Source organism: Buteo buteo, chromosome 1, assembly GCF_964188355.1.
Source record: "Buteo buteo chromosome 1, bButBut1.hap1.1, whole genome shotgun sequence".
Lineage (NCBI taxonomy): Eukaryota > Metazoa > Chordata > Aves > Accipitriformes > Accipitridae > Buteo > Buteo buteo.
The window spans coordinates 57,389,508-57,411,318 of NC_134171.1; the positions used below are offsets into that span (position 1 = coordinate 57,389,508).

A 21,811-nucleotide genomic window follows, 5' to 3' on the forward strand; every position below is an offset into this window, starting at 1 on the left:
TTTGCCTCTGCTTCTGTAAGAGCAATCACAGTTTTCCAAAAAGCAAGGCAAGCCAGATGTGCAAATAAGGCTTCAGTTTGTAAATCAATCAGCGTTTTGATAGAGAAGACCTTACAGAGCTCATATTGGTCTAGTGGTCAGTAACAGAGGCCCTAACCAAAAAGTCTCCAACACAAAAAAAATCCATACACGGCTGCCATACAAACAGACGTAAAGCTCATTGAATGGGTATTGGATGAAAATTCAACTGAGGATCTCTTACAAACTGCAAGAGGGGCACCATGATAGAAGCATTTCAGGTGTGACATTCCATCTCTGAAGCCATGTATGTGACGTCATACGACGCAAAGACATAGACACGTGCATTGACCCTAAGTTGAGGACGCAGGTGTAAGCCCAGCCCGCCCGCCACACTCCTCCAGTTACCCCAGGTCACCCACGCTCTGCCCAGCCCTGCTGACACACACGTGTGACCTCAGGAGGTTCCTCCTCCTCCATCCCTCAGTCTTCGCTTTCTGGGCCATTCTCAACACCCACCAGTCCTGCGAGCTCCCTCCCCTGCCAAAGCCGGCATCTCCCCCGCCTGCACAGGTCCCACACCGCAGTGTTCCCAACCATCCCCTGTGCTTCACCAAGTGAGAGTGACCAGGGGCCAAAGGCTGAAGTACTTAGCAAAAAACAGAGAAAGTGCTGAAACAATAGGAGATTTGAATGTGCTGTGCATCCTTAACCGGTTATTCCCACGCCCAGCACCTTGTCTGTGAAACTACTGGTAGTCCTATCTTGTACAAAATGATAAATCTATCAAATACATGGCACAACAGCATTGGCTTACTTTGATGGGATGGCCTTCTCACTCATGAGTGGTATGACGAAGCCGAGGAATAAAAAGTGATGATCTACTGATAATAAGTATCCCTAAGTTCAGTATCCTCCATATTTTTTATGACATGTGAGTTATATCCCTCTGTGCGCTGCCTTTTTGAGGAGCAGACATTTCCTCCACGCAGCTAGAGCAGGAAGAAGAACGGCGGGGCATTCTTCTGGGGGCCTAAGGGACCAGCCGTTCAGCAAAGCCAAGATCGGTGGACCAAGAAACGTGTGGGGAGAAGCGGCCTTTTTTTAAACATTTTAAAGAAAAAGTTCATTTTTATACCACAAAAATATCCAGGCTCTCAAATGAACACAAGTGCAAGTGAGACCCAAACCAGTCCAACTGTCAAAACTCACTTAACTGTGAAGAGCTCCACTTGGACCAAAAATATGGCATTCCACTTCATAAAATATTTACTCCATTGACTGAAAATGTTACATAAGAACTCATAGGTGAAGGGTAATTAGGCTGAGTCGTCATTTTTTCTAAGGTCTTGTACTCACTTTGTTTTGCATTCTAGAACAACCTTTATATAGACGACTGGTTTTGCACATCCGCCTATGCTGGGCACTCCACCTCAGAGCACAGTGAAAAGCGAGTCAGACACCAGACAGCATTTTTGGAGAGATACCCCTCTGTAAAGCTCCTTTGGAAGCAATGCAAGTGCACAAACCACTACTCTAATATAGTGCTTGAAAGATTAATCTTAAATGTTATGTCTTCCCCTCTTACACCACCACGACGGAAGGTAATTGCTAGATGCGTCACGATCTTTTTATCTTGGAAAACTTGGCATCAAGTCTCTATGGAAGGATGCATGGTAAAACAGTGCTGCTGTTGCTGCTGTTGCTAAACAACTAGCAAAATAATAGTTAAAGCTAGAATTTATTGCTCCGGATTTAACTCGCAGAACCACACCGTTGTGTACAAACCGTTAATCTCCATAGATGCTCAGACATGATTGTCTCCTTGTGTCTAAACACACAAAATACAAGCGGCTATCTGTACAGTTTACAGTACTGAAACACATATATTTGAAAATGAAGTATAGATATGTTACTTTTCAAAGATACATGACTTTATAGCAGGGGTTTACCCAAACTTTTTTTTTTTGTTGTTTTTACAGCCACTTTAAAAATAGACAACAACTTCACTAGTATCGCTAAGTTACATCAAAGAAAGAATCAGTGTACTGAATGTGAAGAAGCTGGCCAATTCCCCAGGCTCCCAGATTTTTGTCTTTTGCTTTTGAGGAAACCCCTATACATAAATGAAAATAGTATCTGAGTATATTCTTCAATGGTGGACTAAGCAGTTTCTTAAAACAAGACTTTAGCTTGCCATTCACTTCGGACTGCCTTGAAAATAAGATACACTACTGCTTAAAAGAACCATCGGAATGCTTCAGCGCTGGGAACAGGTGTTCTCTAAAAAAAAAGCAAGAAAACAAGTTAAGCTTTCTTTTGCAGCATTGGCATACTTGAGTTCTTCTAGTTGTTCTTTTCCTTTACATTTTAGGCATACTTTCAGTTATCTAGGAACAACACGATGCCTCACATTGCCTGACAATTAATAGAAACATCCTTTCTCCAAACACACACCATTTTAGGATCACACGCGATACATCGTACTCAGTATATAACACACCTAACGTGCTGTCTTCTCCTTAGTTAGTTAAACAAGGTAGTCATGGAAATGAAAACATTGCTAGAAAAAAATCTCCTGGAAAACAGACAGTGCTTTTAGAATAACCACACAGTTGTACAATGGTTTGTGCCTGTGCCTTGGCATACTGGATGCGCGGTTACGGCTTGGTGGGTTTGCAGGTTAGACACGTGCTTTGGCAAGAACACTTCTTTTCATAGGAGAATAACGAAGGCATTGAGAAAGCATGCTGTGTCTACAGATGCCATGGGAGCAGAGGTCGGCATTTTCAAACCTCAGGCCGGCCACCTCGTTCCACGTTTTAAGTTGCAATGCAGAAAGCACTTAAGCATATCCTTGACTTCACTTCAGTGAGGGAAACATCCTACTGACTTGGGGGGGCGCTGCCCATGTACTTTCTTTTGCACGCATGCTGGACCTTGGCTTACACAGAAGTAGTCTACTTGCAGAGTTGCCACCCTCCCTCCTTGTCCCGCCTCTTGTTCCTCCACAAAATGATAGCCACTTGCATTCAGGTGCCTCCATACACGTTTGAGTACAGGCAAATTCCCTTCACAGCCTTAAAGTACAACATACATGAGAGACTGAGGGGCTGAGCCTGCAAGGGCTGTGTCATTTCTGTGAGGTACTTCTTGCCCTCCATTTCCTTCAAAGTCAAAAGATGATGAGAGCGCCCTTGAACCCACACATCTAGATCCACACGTCCCTCCTCCAGAACTAATGATGATGCACTGACCAGGGAGGTGAGAACAAGACCTGAGATGGCTTTCTATGAGTCAGTCCCAGCTCACAAGTAGTTGTTTCATTAAGAACCGCCCACAAATAGTAGCATCACATCCAGTGAAACTCCCCTCAAAGCAAAACTCTGGAAATTTGCAAATAAATACTTGTAATGAAAGAGTTCTCACTGATTTTGCTGGTGTCATATATAAATACCATGTCTCTTTTGGAAGGACTTCTTTCATTTTTGTTTCAGGGAGGACCTTTTAAATGTTTTCCTAGTTTTTCCTTAAAAATCCAATAAACCATGGACCCTACAGTGTACAGCGTGCATTGTACTTGATGTCAGAATATTTCTTTCTGAATTCCAGGGAACTGCTTATTAGTATGGCAAGTATTTTTTGTTGAATAATTAGCTCATTTTGTGATAGTCGGGCTCAAGCAGTACACGGCTCCTCTTTTTGTAAAAGCCGTATGAAAGGGGAGCTGTTATTGTTATGTTTATCGCTCGTGCCCATGGAAATACCAGAGATGAATATACTTCCGCTGTGTCACCAGAATTCTGACCTGTAGTCAATTCAATACACTCTCCCCCTCCACGAATGCTAGGCTTTAATAAATCATCCAAAAATTAACTTCCAAAGACAATGAGCTGGTTTGTTGAATACAATCGCCCTGACCAGTATGAGTTTTCTTTGTGTCGGTGGTCTAAAAGTAGGAATTGTTCATATCCATCTTTACCAGTCCCTGTTCTGCCCCATTACATGTGTTTAGCATAAGCACAAGTAGTGACAAAGCACAGCAGCCCTCCTCCCCAGGTATGCCGAGGAGAGCTAATGCAATTGCTAGACCATCCGCACCGGTCTGTGTGGGCTGTAAGATGGCTGCTGAGAGCGAGGTATACAGATTTATAATTTATAAAGAGGTTGACTGCAGAAGAGGCTGGAGTTTGGAATGACAGGAAACAATCACACAACTAAATTGACCTCAAAAGAACACCCAAACATGCAACTGTATTAAACTCAATAGATTGCCTTCACCTGAAAACTAAACGTAATATTCCGCTGTGGGTCCATCTGCCTAAACACAAAACCACAGCCAGACAGAGAAATTTAAAGACATAGTGACTGAGATGGCCTTTATTTATTTTCTTGCAGCATCAGGTTGAGTTACTGTCAGACGTTGTCATATCAGCTGGAAGCAAAGGTGCAATGTCTGATTAAAAGGTCATTCAGACCTTTAAATACACAGAATAATATTTTTGAAGGGCAAAGCTGTGGTTTAATATGTGTGCTTTTGAAAAACTACAAGATAAGGAATTTTGCATCCGCGTACCAAGTTCTAATTAAAGATATACATTTACAATTAAATATCCATTGTGCTAACCCCTGATTTGGGAATGAATTATTAATCCACACTTAAGCAAAAAAGAAAGCTTTTAAAATTGAATAGGTGGATCAAGTTAAATCTAAACCAATTTATGTGATGAAATCCATAGATTTTACCACTCCAAGAGTCAAGGTTATTTCCAGACAAAAAGAGACCCTTCAACCCATTTAGTGGTTCAGCACACCAACATACAAGCTTAAGCGCAATGACGCTCTACCGCCTGGCTCTATAAATCCGGGAGTCCCAGCTGGGGAATCAAACTCTCGGCAAGATTACAGCGCATTTCTGGATCTCTGTGCTGCCAGTGGGGAATCGTTATCCTGAGTGACAGGAAAGACAGATCCCCCTGGAAGCCTGGGGAAGGGTGGTGAGGAGGAGAACCAGAGTTGATCAGCGTGGTTTTGCTGCAAAAGCCTTCATTGCTCCTGCCGGTCCAAATGCTCACAAATGGTAGGCTCGCTCCCAGGAGGATGCTCAGAAACCTGCAGCCCCGGCTTCTCCAAGCAGGTAATGCCATAAAGCGTAGCGCTCGAGAAAATTTATCCCTGCGCAAACCCAGGATGAAATGACCTCCACGCTTTCAAACTCTCTATTCTGTTCCCTTCTTGCCAGCTTTCACTGCAAAAGAAGTAGCTCAAACATTTCAAATTTGAAATTTTCATTGTTGCCTTGAAAAATCAGCTTCACAGAGGGAACCAAGCATGCTACATTTTTGGAGGTGGAGGTAAAAAAGGCAACTAAAATCAACAGAAGAGTGAAAATCCCCTCAGTTAAGCAGGAACGGAAAAAATGATACCAACGTATCTGTCCTGGTTGCCTCACGCAGAAACGTAAAAGCAGACCCTTGCTACATGTGTGTGCATGCACGTGCTGCCGACACATGAAAACAGCACACCGGCAGGTGCTGTACGTTCCTCACCAGAGACTCCGTTTTGACAGCTGAGCTCTGCATTTTCACAGCAAAAGCATTCATTGCAGAATGATGCCTCCCACGGCCCCCCGGCGTGACCGACCGACTGATGGAGCAAGGCGTGGGGTGCCAGACAGCAAGCTCTGCTCGCCCAAGGCCTGCCTGCTTGCCCAGCCCAGCCCCATCCCTTGGCGAGCTCATGCCTACGAAACCTGCTGGAGATGCCTCTCCCCTTGCCTCTCTGAGTCTCGCAGCTGCCTGAAAGATTTGGTACAGAGATCAGGAAAGTTGGCCGCTCCTGCTCGGGATGCTTCTGCTTGGGGTGCAGCCCAAATTCACAGCTGCCTAACCAAGACTCACTGTAAGTCATCTGTATTATTATTTTCTGCAAGGCTAGGGAATCACTTGGGTTGAAGTGAACCACATTCAGAAATAAAATAGGATAATAAAATATATCAGAGTGCTACATGATTATGACCTAATACTTTACCGATGTTAAAAGATGTTGCGTTATGTAAGAATCCTTTGATGTTTGATCCATGAGCAAAAATCCTGCTTTCATTGAAGCAAACTCACACGTTGGCTACAGCAAATTATTGGCCAGATGTGGCACTCCTCATTCCTTTTGAGGAGTCCTGGCTGAAACGATCCAGCTCAGCAGAGGCCCTTTGGGACATATATAGCAGCTGAGGTACGTTCAACAAGATCAGGGCTACTTGGCAGTCCTTAGAAAGACCTACACAACCACAGAAACAGACAGTGGTGAAGGAACTCTGTCCTTAATGGACCTCAAATTCACATGGCAAGGCAAATGAAACCAGGGGATTTCCCAAAACAGTGGGACTGGTGCTGGCCACATAGGGAAAAATGACCTTACCAAGGGTCTGCAGAGAAGCTGACGTGAGCTTCTCACCCTCGAGGATAATCCCTTCTTGAAATGCCTTCCACAAGAGGAGCAGTTTGGCACTTAGCCCAGCGGATGAAATTTGGCCCTCTAAGTTATATATGTGTGTATGTATATCTCAATATACACATATATGTACATCTATAGATTTATGAGCAAAGACAGAGAAATCTGGTGCTCCACGGTGGCCAAAAAGTTCAGCTGGGAAGTCACGGCCTCTGCGCGAAATGTAATTTGGATCAATCAGCAGCCCAGCCCAGCAAACACTGACCACCACTGGCCATAACTCAGTGACTGTACGCTTTTCTTCCACCTGTGCGAATGTGGGCGACACACCTAACCAGTCCCACAAAACTCACATGACTGCCAGCGAGAAAGCAAACTGGCCTTTCCTCCACGTCATGCCTTGTATTTCCAGCGCTGCAAGCTAATTTAGGTGTCAGCTTGATCACGCTGGAAAGGATGTCAAATATACACACAGCGTTGCTCATACATAAACAGTGCAGACTCTGGTGCAAATCCACATGCTCCAAAACTGAGTTTCCATCCCCAGTTTCCCTCTCCGGAAAGACCCCTCCCCAGCCAAGCGCTGGGCTGCAGGGCACGCGCGGCGGTACGGACCCATGGAACAGGGCCACGCATCTCGCTGACAATGCGCCAGCACCCGGCAGAGCGACGGATGGCCCGACCCGCTGAGCAACACCGTCTTCTGACCAGCGGGCAGGCACCTCCCTGGCGGCGGAGGCAGCCCACCGGCTGGTGGGCGAAGGATGCCAGCCACCTCTCCTGTGCCGGCCCGCTCTGCTACCGGTGAGTGCGGTCTGGGAGAGCATCTCCCTCTCCTTACGTGCCTAAATACTGAGCCACCCTGAGAGGAAAGCAGCCTTTGAAAGTATCTATGGCCCACTTTGTTCCGCTCATAAATATACATTACCTACAGCAATGACTTTGGGGAAAACCTCCTGACGCTCAGATTCAGCTCACACAGAGTCTCCTTCAGTGTTTTTCTTCAGGCGAGGAGGCTTGGGGGCAAGAAACCGGTGTGTGAATTGCATGTCCTGGAAATGCGGAAGGAAGGAAAAGGCAGAGCCTGGCACACGGCACGTTTCCCCCAGCCGCTCCGCTCCCAGCCTTGGAGGCACGCCGAGAGTCCCACCGCGCCGACAGCGAGGGGGGACGAGGCGCTGCTCCTGCGCGTCTCGCGGCTTTGGCACACGTGCACGCCGCGGGCATGGGAGAGCTCTGCGCGGGAACAGCCTGCGCTCCAAACCCCCGGCATCCTCCCACCCAGCCGCAGGCCCGTGGGAGGGAAGCACCAGCTCTGGACGAGGTGTGAAACAGTTCGCAGAGCTGCCGCTCCCCACAGCTGCCAAAATTCCTGGCTGCCCACCGACGCTGTGCTCCTGCTCGCTGTACGTGTTATCAGGCAGTAACAGATGTCCTCTAATAACGAGCTTATTATTGGACTCAGCAAATAAAAAGGGACACGTACGCCAGGTCAGAAGCTCGGTGGTGAGTTTGCTTCCACAGCCCACCTTGAAATATCTCTCCTATACCTGAGCCACGGGCCTGTCTCCCTTCGTACCAAGGATGAGATTTAACATTTATTTTAAAAGTCAGCTTTATTTGCTCCGAGAGGACATGCATCTGCGTGCTGGCAGTTATTTTTCCACTTGCGCTGCATATCTCTGAGGCCGTATTTGAGACAAACCAGATTAGGAAACTCATTTGACTTTCTCTGCCGTCAGCTCCACCAAGTGAAAAGTAAACCTCCACCACGGGACATTGCAAATAGAAATTTAAAAAATGTACTCCTAAGTCAGGGTCGTGTTTTGAAAACCCAGCTCCTCTCAAATAGCTCACACGGAGGTAACCTCAGGAGATTTCAGTGGGGCTAACTGGGGAATAAAGGATTTGTGCCCATGGTGACGGAGACCTGCCGCTGTAGGGCCAGATCCTGCCACTTGGACTCGGCATCAGCAGCAGGCAGTAGCTCCCCAACTAAATCAATAGGATTAGTCTGAGGAGTAATATGTTTCTCCACAGGAGAAAGAATGAGCAAACGTGTCCCTCATTTACATTCAGTACACACCGTAGTTTATTTTATATATTAATTTTTTTCACTTTCTATACGAGATTAAATTTGGGGAATGGGTAAACAATTTCACTTTTTTGATCTGAAAAAATGCATAACACCATTGGGGAAAACAGATGGCAAATACAGATCAGAAATCATAAGGAATTCAGCCTAATGCTGTCAAAGAAAAACAGCTCAGTCCCAGGAAATGGTACTGACGGAGCCCCTCTCCATGCCGGCGAGCACCTACAGCGAAGAGCAGCCACGCTAGCTTGCAGCGGAGCAGCTCACATGCTCCACCATCGGCCTTGAAATCCCTGAGGGGCCACCTTGAGCCGCTAAGCATTGCTCGCACCGAGGCTGGCAGGCACAAGCGTCGCCCCAGGATGCAGGCAGAGCCCTGGAAAGGAACGAACCTCCTCTCCCCTTCCCTCCCAGGCTGGGAGTAATTGGCTGCGGTCGCCTTCCAGCACACTCCCTCCCTTGTGCCAGCGCAGCTCTTTTGGCCAGCAAGCCGAGGGACGGAGCCAAGTCTCCACCTTTGCCGTCCCACTTGCTCCCGAGGGGAGCAGCTGGCTTGGCCGCCGGCTTCCCCGTGCCTGGCACCCCACGTGCGGGGCTGGCAGCGCCGGGCAAGCCGGGGTCGGGAACTCCTTCTGCCGTCTGCTACCCTGCAGCCGCGTTCCAGCTGGCCATGCTCCGGCCTCAGACGGGAGCTCCTAAAGGCTTTCTGGCACAGGCAGCAGGGAACACATTGGAGGTTTGGGTTTTCAGGTTAGGGGTCTCTCATACCTCACTGCCAAAGGGATTCACACTTCTTTCCCTGTTCCTACGTCCCTCTTGAGCAGTTCTTGCAGTTCCTTCAGTTTTTCAGCTATTCCTGCACCTGAGGATGGAGCTGCTAAGCCTGCCAGAGTGCCTATTCAGCTTATGTGACTATTTTGCTTTTTTAATTTATTATTTGCATTCCAGCGGCATTTGAAGGCCTCAGGCAGGATAAGGGATTGTTCCTGTTGGTACTCCCTGCCCAGCCTCTCAACCAGTAGGTCTGGCCTGTCTCCTGCTTTTTCAGGGACAGGAAGGGCTCGTACAAGCTCTAACACAGTGTTACTTCAGAGCCAAGACTGATGCTAAGCAGGTCAGAAAAGCTGTCACTCAGTGCTCCCATACTGACTGTGGGAATTAGTATCAAATAGCCAAACATTTTATTAGCATAAAGCAGAAACGTCTGTTGCTGAGAAAAGTTTTATACAGAAATTCTTGGATACAGGTTTGTTACTACCATGCAACATAAAACCCAAGACCCTACAATGCAAAAGACAAAAAATGAAATATCCACACCACTGCTCAGCTTCTGCTTTCACCTAGGACTCGCCTGGTTACTTCTGCTGACTCTTCTCTGTCAGACATTATCAACTAGAAGTGTGCCTGCCTTCTGCAATGGATGCACCACGTGCATACACCTCCCCCTGTCTCACACACACACTGCCATTCACCTTCTCCCTAATCAAATCTCTGTGAAGACCATCCATCAGTCCCTATCATTTATCCTCCCCACACACACAAGCTCACAAAACAGAATTATTCTTGTTAATATTCATTCCATTAATGAGAAATCCCTGCTGGTTCATCATCCAGTGGTACAAGTCTTTGCACTCACAGGCTGACATCTCTATCATCCTCCAAACTGCTGCTCTGGGGTACAGTAATCTCTTACGGACTGGTCTCCAAGCAGAGGGGAGGCACGTTTCTCAGGACCAAACCTACATTTAAATCTCTTTCCCCTAGAGCTGCTGGGGCTTCAGCATCTTTTTCTCCTGCATGGAACCTAAAATCAGCTATGATGCCTCATTGGTTAGCTAACTGCTTCTGTCCTTTGGGATTCTTCATACGCTGTTGAGAAAAGAGCCAGTGAAAAATATATCCATTAAATGCTCGACCTCTGCTTGCTTGTTTCTTTTTTCTGCAACACTTGCAAAAAAAAAAAAAAAAAAAAAAAAGAAATTCACTCAAATGCAGTAGTACTCTGCTACCTGGGTTGAGGGAGGATTTCCAGCCCCTGCCTAAGACTCCTTACAAGCGCCAGCTTGGCTCCCTCACAGCCAGTGAGCAACACATATTGTCCGATTAGATGCAGGGAGAGGAGCAGCAAAGCAAACTCTTACACAGCAGGTCACCACAATTCCCGACTGGAGGGGAAAACATTAAAAGATTGCAAATGGCTCTGAACCCCATTCATTCCCGGGAATGTCTTCTGAAATTTTCAAGGATGACAATTAAGACCCATGTCAGTGATTATTTTCATGACACTGTCACCTCCACTGGACTTTGACCTCCAATTTATTTTACATCAGCTTCCAAGCAACCAGTCAACTGTGATCTCTGCCTCACAGAGCCCAGATGAACTGGTGATTTAGGGGGAACAGGTTACTAAGTTTGTGTCATCGAGTCCTCACTCATCCACTCCCTGGTGGCTAGCTATTCAAACCCACGACTCTTTCAAATATATTTTCTCCTCTTTTGCTCACTCTAAAACCAACAGCCTTTGCTTGACCAATACCACTCACTTTGGAGATCACGTATTTAACAACATATACTCCTTGCCTCTCCTTTTCCATTTCTGACGTCTTTAACTGCACCACAACAATCACGCTCTGCCCTCCCCGTACCTTCTACACAGGTGGCCAGAGCTCTTCAGCTCTCTTCCCAGCCTGTAACTGCCAAGGTTGCTGCACCACCTCTGCATCCCCACCCAGCAGTTAGGATGTGCAGAAGGATGGATGTTACTGAACCACAGTTGTTTTGGGGGATTTCTTTCATGACGATGGAGCAAATTCGTTGTGTTAACGTAGTGCAGACTGACATGCTGTCAGCATGCTCCAGCTTCCCTAGGACACGCAGTACAAACCACCAAAGAAACCTCTAAGCCCAAGCAGTCCCTGTGCAACAAATCATCATTTTCAGCCTTTCATTTGCAAGCATCCCCTCCCTCTTTCACATTTGTCAGCTTGTCTGGATGTATGCCTTTATCATTTCCTGAGCTCTTGAACAACTTGTTTGGCTCATATGACTCCTCCCATACCACATGCTCACCCCAATACCCAAATTCTCTCCATAAATTCTAGTCAATTTAAAAAAATGAATTAAAGAAACTGGATTACCCTGTCAACAAGGGCACTCGGAAAGCCCTGCTTACGCTCATCAAGGTCCCCTTCTGCTGTATGAAGGCTTGGCCTTTGCCCATAGAAGTGTTGGGAAGATGGTTACTAGTGAGCTCTTCAGCTGCCTCACCTGAATTACTAATGGAAAACCTCCTGCTCATAGCAGCAGATACATTCCACGGTCTTCCCACCAGGAGAGAACTCACTGTCATCTTCAGCACTACCATCGTACCCTTCCTGTCAGCAGATCGGCCCTGCTGCTCGGTTGGTCTGCCCCACGGTAACCGAGTCACTCCTACGGAGGAGCAGGCACCCCCCACCGAGGCTTTGCACGTGACAACCAGCCCTCAAACACTTTGCATCCTTTTCTGTTTGAGCACTCTGCAGTTCTTCTTTCCTCCTCCTCTGTTCTCATCTTAAGTGATATCCAACCTGAACTCCCTAGGATTTCCCACCATTTTCCAGTGTTTGTTAAGTTCCTCCCTCCACCTCAAATTTTAATACTGCTTCTCCACTTCCTAAACCACTGAATAATCTCTCTCATCTCTGTACAAATAACTCCTACTCAAATGAAGTCTGATACCAGCCAATGAGGATCCTATATAGAAGTACAACAGAGACCATGGCCACAGCAGTCTGGAACTGAAAGGAATGCTGTCCTGAGACAGGAAAGGTGCAATGTTTTAAAATGTCCAACACTTCAGAGACTGAGATAAAGGAAAATACGGAGTAGAGCAGGGGAAAGAATAACACCCTATGGTGAGTAAGGGAAAGGCATTTGATGAGTTTGCTGCCCGCCAATAACGCAGTATCTAGCATGACCCAGGCTGCCTTTATCCCTTTTATGTTCTCATATCTCACTTGGCACTGGAGTGTCTGGTTAAATAGGAAGGAACAGAGAAACTCTGGAAAACAGCAAAAAAATTCAACAGGCTTCACGCATACCTGGCTATTGATTTTTATAGTGTTAATTAAGAGGATGCCTAGGAGTTCCAGGGAGGAGAAAATATTTCCCATAATGTCTGAGAGTAGAAGTTAACAAGCCTGCTGGGATCTTTTTAGCCCCTGTGGAGCTAAGGCTTCAACATTATTAAATGGCTGTCGCATCTAAAGTATGGTGCAACATAACTCAACACACAACAGAAAGCACAGGATGCTGAAATGGGGGATGACTTCAGATTACACCGCAGAGTAATTCAATTTCAGGACAGGTGTTTGCATGTGACTGAACAAGATACAACTGTGGAAAACAATAAAGGTACCCAAAAGAAGAGAGAAGACAGACACAGCAGGCTGGGCTCCCAAATAGCAAAAAAGCGTCAAACGAAACCGCATGCTTCAAGACACTGTGGTTCAGTACGATCATTCAAAGTAGATGAGCTATCAAAAAATACAGACGCTACAGAAGCAGAGAAATGCTTTCTTCAGATGGTGGTACTCCTCAGAAAACATTGTATCTGCGGGCAATTTTTAAGCACACAGTCAGTAACTCAGGAATTGTTAGCAACCCAGGCCAAGTCCCAGGGACTTTGTTACACTGATACGAGTTACTTTCTTATTGCTCCTAACTCACTTGGGTACATCTGAAAAGCTTTCAGCTTTAAAGCCTTTCCCTACGCAACCAGCAATCGAAAGGATTATGCCATATTTGATGAGACTTTAAGGTGTACATTCTAGGTTTGCCTGCTTAGAAATATTTCACCAAGCCTAAAGCTTAAAACCCATGCATGTTAAGAGTCAGAAGACTACTAGTTTTCTTTATACAGATCCAAATTTTTAGGATATTTGGAAAGGACTTGTTCTCAGTCATTGCTATGCATCAAATGCATGACACAGCATACAGAAATTAATATCTACCTTTTGTTTAGACCACATTTCTTTTGAAACCAAAAATGCAATACTAAGTTGCTCTTCAAAAGGGACTGCTTTCTGACATGCTAATTCATCCTCCAAGTGAGCAAGGTCTTCCCTGACTTCAGTAAAGGTGTTAGGTGTCCACCTGGCAAACAGAATTGCATGGAAAGTAGCCCCAAAAACCAGTAATATGAACAGGCAGACAAAAATTGAGACTGTTACTTACTGTTACCCACCCCCAACTGGCAGTATATAACGTGATATTCACATATCTACCAGCTCGAACGTGTCTCCCTGTATGAATAAGGCATGATGTGTATAGCCTGTAACATTTTGTACCAACACAGAACTGCTAAGATTTTCCAAACGTGCTGTAGCTGGCATAGGAGTCCAAGTCATGATGGTTCTGTCCACCTTCAACTGACATACATAGTCCAAAGTGACTTAGCCAATTTAGGGGGGGGAAACAGAAAAAAGTACTTATTATGCTAATTACTACTCTAGGAAAAAAAACTGGCTTCATTCATCATCTTTCTCATAACACATGCAACTTGTCCAGCCTAAACAATACGCAGAGATTTCATTATGTCAGCTTAAAAAATTAGACTAACCAATCAGTCACGACACTAAAATCCAAAGCCTGGCACAGAATCCTGACACCCCAACTGTATAACCTGTATTAGTACTTAGAAAAATGTGCAAGGAACTATTCAGTGCAATCAAAATGCAGAACCACCACAACCAGTTAACCTCTTTTACCATACGGACAATTTCACTGGCAAACAATCGTAGTTCAACGATTTAAAGCAAGCAATTTCCAATGCAAGTAGAAAGCAGTGTTTCTATGAAAGAGGCTGTTAAGCCCTTGACTGGCCTACAAGTTTGCTGAATTCCTTGAAATTCTGTTCAGTTCAGTACCAAATCCCACCACTCAGAGATTTCCTTAGGCAGGAGAAACTTCGCTTTTGCCCCCCTTTAACAAATTACGCTGTATCAAACAGCGGTTTATATAATATATATTCTAAACTGAATGCTAACATCATGGGGTTTGGGTACTTCCTTTGCTTTGTAAGTAAGTATCACATGAGGAAAAGGAAAAAACAGCATATGAAACAGTAAAACAGATGACATCCAACTCAACTTCAGAGGCTATCCCTTGTGCTCAGTGATTTGCCAGAACTGTAAGGAGACCAAAAGCTCAACTCCGCTGGGCTCTCAAGGCCCTCCTCAACCCCATGTCTGCAATGCATTCCCGCCTTGCAAGACGTGATCCTAACGCAGAAGGTCAAATAGGTTCAACGAGATTCCCAAGCGGCAGAGATCGTGCGCCGGTGAGGAGAGACGCCTGCGGCTGCTCTGGTCTCTGCCAGAGGAGGCAGCAGGAGGCCTTGTGTTTTCCCCAAGAACCTCCAGAGGTCAAAAAGAAAACTCGTCGCGGAATGTACGTTTACCCCAGCCATGTACAATCTGGATGAAAGTGACAAAACCCATTGCAAAATGCTCAACAAAGGTCAAATCTCGTCCTGCCTCTTGCCTCCCCCGCTCCCTGCCAACAGCACCACCACAGGAGGGACCGTGCGCCGTGTTGGGAGCCCCGAGCGAGACCACCGCAGTCAGCCAGCGAGGGGTCTCTTGGGGTGCCAGCAGGTAGTTCCAGCACCAGGCATCCTCAGGGTGAAGGGGAAAACCGGCATTCAGGGCCGATCAGGGCTTTACAGCCGATAGGCAACGTGAATTGCGCTCGCGACAGGCTGCGGTTCTTGCTCCAGCTGTAAACGCCCAGGGACAGGAACTGCTTTTTTGCCCGCTTGCACGGTGTTTAACACATGGGGAACCTCGGCCAGATGGAGGGCTACGAGGCAGCAGCAGGCAGGTGAGAAACACTGCCATACAGCAACACTGCAGCAGAGAACGGCAACGCAGGCTACAAGGTGGTCTTTCTTTCCACCTTCCAGCTAGGCACTTGCATGGTGTTAGCTGCCTGCTCCTTATCAAGCTTTTCAGTTCTCCCTCACGCTACTCAATTCCATCGTGCCGTCGCTTAACTTATGCATGTAATTTAAAGCTAGATAGACGGCAGGGAAATTGCTTCCTCTGAGGCCCATACTAATTGACCCCTATCCACAGAGCTCAGCAGTCTTCCCTTAACAGTGCTCACACGTGCTACCACAACACGAAGTGCAAGTTCGGAGGTTGCCAGCGCAGCCTCTCTCCCCCGTGGCAATGCCATATGGTGTTAAGATTTTCAGGATCAGATGCCGTTCCTGCTGAAATCAATCATCACAACCCTATCCCCAGCGAAGGCCATCTCAAACTCCCGCTGGCTTGAATTGCGACTCAGCGAGGTGCCTCGGATTTGGATGCTGGTATTTACTATTTCAGGTCGGTATGCAAACGTTTACTTTAATAGCGCACATATCAATTAGCGCGGCTGTTACGAATGAAGCGAGTGGCACTGGCTATGATGACAGCATGCCCAAACAGCGGATATTTCACATTTGGGCCGAACCCTTCAGACCCTGTCAATGCGAGTCAGCCCCTCTGCCTGACTTTGCTGCCACGCTAATGAAAGCAAGGAGCAGGGCAACTGAGATTCATACGCTGAATCGGGATGGTTTCCTTCAAAGAGAGGGGGATGTAAAGTAACGTCAGGCTCCTAATCTTCATAACCTGCAGCAGAAGTTATAGACGCATATACCAATCAGAGGAAAATAAGTAGTCTCTATGGGTAAATAAAGATTATGTCTCTTTAAACCGACTGTAAATCTGAATGAACATAGAATATACATACACAAGTAGGCAGCGTGCAACATGACGTCAATCTTATTTTTATAGATTTATTATTACCGTACATAAAATTTCCTAGTAATAATAACATTCTATGAAAAATACTAGAGCATTGGGACACTTTTAAGGTGGAAATAGTACAAGAAAAAATAGGAAAAAAATAATTCAAGCCTTTAAAAAAAAAATGCTGGGAGGGAAGCATTCCATTAAAAATGCAAGGGTCAGGGACTGGAAAGCATTCATGTGAATCTGTCTTCAACTCCGTGTACTAACCTTGAGAGTTATATCCTATGCCTTCATTGCACCAGCAGAAGAAGAGATTTAAAGGCAAAAGAGAGAAATGGTTTCCGTGGGATCAGCCAGCTTACTGTTTATTGTTATTATTCTCATTTTTCGTTTATTTCGTTTTTAAACACAGTTCCGCCTCTTGCCTTGAATCACCTCCGCAACTTGCAGCCACTGTTGAGCACCATTTTCACAAATCTTACAAGCGTGTAGCGGAATGCGAGACCCTCCATCCTTGTCGCGTTTCCTTGAGACCGTGCCTACGGAGGTGACGGGGGATCACCCACGCAGCGCTGTCGCTTCCCCGAGAGCGCAGCCCAAACGAGCCCCAGAATCTGGCTCCGCAGGGAGGCTGCCGCTGCCCTCGCCCACCCGCAGCCACCGCAGCCAGCGCTGCTCCTGCTGCTGCAGTGCCCTCATGTAGGCCCTGTCACTCTCCAACACCCTTCCAGCTGGTGGCCTTACAGCCAGCGCACTGCTGCTGCACATGTGCTCTAGGCAGCCCTGCCGTCACTCTTTATTAGTTAATTTAAATTGAAAAGAAAAGAAGAAGAAAAGGAAGAAGGCATAAGAAAAACAACCATGTAAGAAGGTTACTCAGTTTGGGCACTCTTCCTCCCCTACTGACAAACCACATTTTTGTAAAGAAATGAGCCACATCCCATGACAAAACTTTGTGATGGGCCACGACCTGCAGAGAAGTGATGCCTCACTGACATCTCCACAGTTGGGAAGAGAAACCCGTTTCCTTCGAGTCACGGTACAGCAGCAGAGGAGCTTTTGTGTTTATCTGTCTGACGGAGCACAAACAGGAGAGAGCGAGCAAGCGGGGGGAGAGACAAAATGAAGAAAAGAAGTGAAAGCAGGTGGTTATGAGAGTACACAAGTGGCTAATAAAACCACGGTTTTTACTAGTCACAGTGGTTAAACAATTTTAACGGGCGGCATTCTCATAACACGCCTGAGCAGTTTTTAAGGCTGTTGAACACCTCTGTCAGGAGCAAGGAAGTTCTGGAAACCTGTTCAGAGATGCACACACCCCCATAGGAAGATCTGATAACGTACAAATTCGTTTCTTCCAGAGATAGCTCACTTTCTGCACGAATCGATAAGCCATCAGAACCAATCATTTATCACAAACGTTAAATCCCAGCAGCATCCTGGTTTGCAAGCCTAATGAGGGAACCTGGCACACAAAGGCACCCCCAGAGCTGGGTGGTGCGGGGGGGACTCTCCACGTCTCTGGTTCAGAGAAGCCTCTTTTAGGCTGTACTCAGCACTATAATCCGTCATTAACAGACCAGGGCATTAAGTATCTTCTTTGCCAACTTGCAACGAAACGAACAAAGGCACATTATTGAGCAAAACAAGAGTTGAAAACCCAATCTAGCTTCTGGCACCTAGCAAGTCCATCCGGGTTTTTGCGTTAGTGATGCTGGGTCACCATACATTCACGAAAAAGAGCTAAGAGGATGCAGAGCTACAATTCAAACTTTCAGCAAGGACAGTTGACTCTTGCAGGGAGGAATTAATTAGTTGGTTTGATGAGGCTGGTCAGGAAAGAGTTAATGGTATCAGCCAGATGTCAGTTAAACCCCGAAATGTTGCTTTTGTCCCATGGCAGTATCAATACCAATGCCATTATCTCCATTTATTTAACACAGACCAAATGAACAGGCTCTTGGTGCAGCCTTTTCCCTGGAATCCCTCATCCCACCTCTTCTGGGAGAGAACTCCTGCAAGCAACGAGTAAGGGAATAAACCACTCTGCACACACGCACACACAGGCACGCATGCACGCAGAAAGAGGGAAGTTGCAATTTCTCACTTAGTTGCTAATTTCTGTGACTACAAATCCTGATGTCAGCTGGCATACACTACTCCTCTGCACTAAATCCATCGTCCCCGACACCTTCAGATGCATCCGATATCTGCGCCTAACCAGCAACACTGTAATTTTAATAATGACTGAGGATTAAGTATGATCACTAGTCTTTCCTCTGGCTTGTTTCCCTCGCCTAACGCTATCGACCAACTTGCCATTTTCCTCCCGGTTGTGTGTTTTGGTTCCCACCGTCTGTCTGTCTGTCGTCCCCGATAACACTGACCGAAGTGTCTGCCACACGGGATCTGATCCGCCTGTCTCTCGTATGTCTAGCAAACCTGAAAACCTGTCGTTACAGCTTTGGGAAATGCAATACGTCGTCAGTTCCGAGGACGCGTCGTAAGAACAACCGCCTGTAGAGTTCGGTCAGAAATCAGTTCAGCCATACCTCTGCTATTTTTCCATTGTGTTTTATGCACCACGAGCGGGTTATTTCGTAAAAGATATTGCCAAAGAGATTACTTGGGCACGTTTCACCGACCACCGGCGGGCTCTACGGCCAGTCGTCTGTCCTGGACAAACTGCTACCAGCCAACCTGGAGGTGAACTCGCCATTACTTTCCCCTGAACTTCCGACGGCGGGAGCCAGGCGTCCAGCTAAAACTTTCCCTTTCCCACCTCCCCGTCCCTACAAACCGCCCCGAATCGTCACGACCGCCGTTAAAAAAAAAAGAAGACAAAAAAAACCAAACAAAAAACCAAAGAAGATGAAAAAGAAACCAGGGACAGCCAGCAGTCTGACAGAGAAATAGCACGGCAGGTAAACCAGGCGAGCAGCGTCTCGTAACGGCCACGGGCTGGCGGGGAGGGGGCCGGCGCCCCCCGGCCGGCCTCCGGCTCTGGAAGGCTGGGCGCTGCGGCCCGCGGCGGGGGGGGCGGGGGGTGGTCTCCCGCGGGGGCGGCTCTCCGTCCCTCCCCGGCGGGGCCGGCTGGCGGGGCCGGCGGCCGCGGCCGTCGCCCAGCTCGGCGGGGCGCCGCGGGGGGCGGCGTTTCTCTTCCCGGCGGGGCGGAGAGGGGGGCGGGCGGCGGGGCAGCGCCGCGGGGGGCCGCGCCCGCGGCGGGGGGCACCCTCAGAGCCTGAAGGAGGCCTCGGAAAAGGGATGCTGCATCTTGAAGCTAGACAAGAAGCACTGGAGGGGGGGGGGCAGGGGGTTGAGGAGGGACGGCGGGAGGCTGGGGAAAAAGAAATCATCTCCTCTGACCTCTAGCGAAGTGCCCGGTTTTTTCTTAAGCTCTTCACATTTCCTAAATTTGCAGATCTGGTGTCCCGTTTTGCGGTTCCTGCAACTGCTGCAGACTCCACAGTTGATGAGCCGCTTGCAGGGCACGCACACCCCGCAGCGTTTCCGCTTCTTCTTGGCGGGGTTGCCCGCCCCGGCCCCGGCCCCGCCGCCGCCGCCGCCGCCGGCCCCCCCTCCGCCGCCGCCGCCGCCTCCGCCGCCCCCCGCGCCGGCGGCGGCGCCCAGGGCGGAGGCGGGCGAGGCCGAGGCGTGGCTCTGCGGGCAGTCCGCCAGGTTGGCGATCTGGAAGGCGCTGTCTGTGACGGCGGCCGAGGCCGCGGCGGGGGAGTGCAGGGCCGTCATGACGATGACCCCGGGGGGCAGGGAGAGGCCGCCCAGCGCCGGGATGGCCGAGAAGGTGCCGACGCGCTCGGGGAGGTTCATGATCTCGGCTTCGGCGGCGCCGCACTTGAGCTTGTTCATGCACTCGCCGGCCAGCGGCCGGCAGTGCTCGGGGGAGAGGGTGGAGAGGAAGTTGCCGTTCGCCATGGGCAGGGCGGGCTGCTCGGCCGGCGGGCAGCCGGGCTTGCCCAGCCGCTGCGAGTCGCTCCGGTGGTGCATGCCGCCCCTGCCGGCGTGCAGCGAGGAGGCGGCGGCGGCGGCGGCCGCGGAGGCGGAGGCGGCGGCGGCGGCGGCGGCGGAGGAGGGCTTCCTCGCGCCGCCCGCCGCGCCGCCGCCGCCGCCGCCGCCGCCGCTGCCCCAGAGCATGGCGGTGGCGGCGGCGGCCGTGGCGGTGTCGCAGTTCCAGGGGGACATGCCGATGCGGGCGGCGGCGGCGGCGGCGGCGCTGGGGAAGATGGGGGTGGTGATGCGGGCGATCTTGGCCGCCTGGGGGAAGGCGCCGCCGTTGGTCTTGTAGAAGGTGGCGAAGGAGCGGTACCTCTCCATCTCCGAGTTGTAATCCACAAGGCTGTTGAGGGCCCCCTCGGGCAGGTGGCTGTCCTTGGGCAGCCCCGGCGCCTCGGGGTTGGGGCCGCTCTCCACGCACACGTTGGTGTTCATGGTGGCCGGGTCGAGGGGAGCGGGGGGCGGGGGGGAGGGACGGGGTGAGGGGACGGGGGGGAGAGGGAGAGGGACGGGGCGGGGGGGCGGGGGTCGTTTAATCCTCCTCCTCCTCCTCCTCCTCCGGGCGCATTCCCGCCGTGGGTGCCTGGCCGGGCAGCCGCTCCTCCTGCATCCTCACGGGAGCTGCGGCAGCTGAAACACAGAAAGTCGTTTCGGAGGGGGTGCGCGCGCGCGCGCGGGGGGCGCCAACGGCCACCCCGGGGCGGGGGGGGCGGACACAGGACACACGAGACGACACCACACGACACGGGTGGGGGGGGGGCACACGCCGCCGTGCCCGCGGGCAGAGGGCTTTGAGGGGGCGGCCCAGGCGGAGCAAGCCCGGTCCCGGGACAAGCCGGCGGCACCGCGGGAGGGGACGGGGGGGGGGGACGATGACAGGGACAGGGGACACGGCACGGGGACCGGGAGCTGCCCACCTACCATCTCCACCGGGGAAAATGAAGCGGCAGGGGAAAAAGGGGGGGGGGGTGTAAAAAAAAAAAAATAAGGAGGCGGGGGGAGGGAGCCGCCAGCTGCCACGGTGTCCTTCTGCGCCCGGCGGTCATTAGCTGCCTGCCGGCACAGCTGGCTCCGCCGGGCGCTGGTGGCGGCGGCACCGGCCCTCCCCGCCGCGGGTTGGGGAGGGGGGGCTGCCTGCGGGCCACGGGGGAAGACGGGGCTAGGTTAAGAAAAAAATTTAAAAAAAAAAAAAAATACTTAAGGCAGGCAATTTCACAGCTTGTGATCCCAGCGCCTGCAGCTGTACTAAAGACGGAGTATTTATCCCAACCTCTCGGGAGGATTCCCCGCCACCGCCGCCGGGGGCTGCGCAGGGAGGGCTGGGGGGGGAGGACACACACACGGACACACACACACACCCACGGACACCCCCCCCGGCACGGGGACAGCCCCTCCTGGGGCGCCGCGGGGCCGGGGGGCTTGGCGGGAGGGCCAGCCCGGGAGGGCACGTCGC

At 49.6% G+C, this 21,811-nt stretch overlaps 1 protein-coding gene across 1 annotated transcript in view; it reads right to left on the reverse strand.

The window, feature by feature from the left end:
• The window catches only part of CXXC4 (CXXC finger protein 4), a 37,590-nt gene extending 16,797 nt beyond the window's left edge, over positions 1-20,793 (reverse strand). Inside the window, exons 1-2 of the mRNA XM_075058251.1 lie at positions 19,979-20,793; positions 19,714-19,897 (exon numbers count right to left, since the gene is read on the reverse strand). Of these exons, the coding sequence (XP_074914352.1) occupies positions 19,714-19,897; positions 19,979-20,793 (999 nt within the window). The remainder of the gene's footprint in view (positions 1-19,713; positions 19,898-19,978) is intronic.
• Between the last annotated feature and the right edge of the window lie 1,018 nt (positions 20,794-21,811).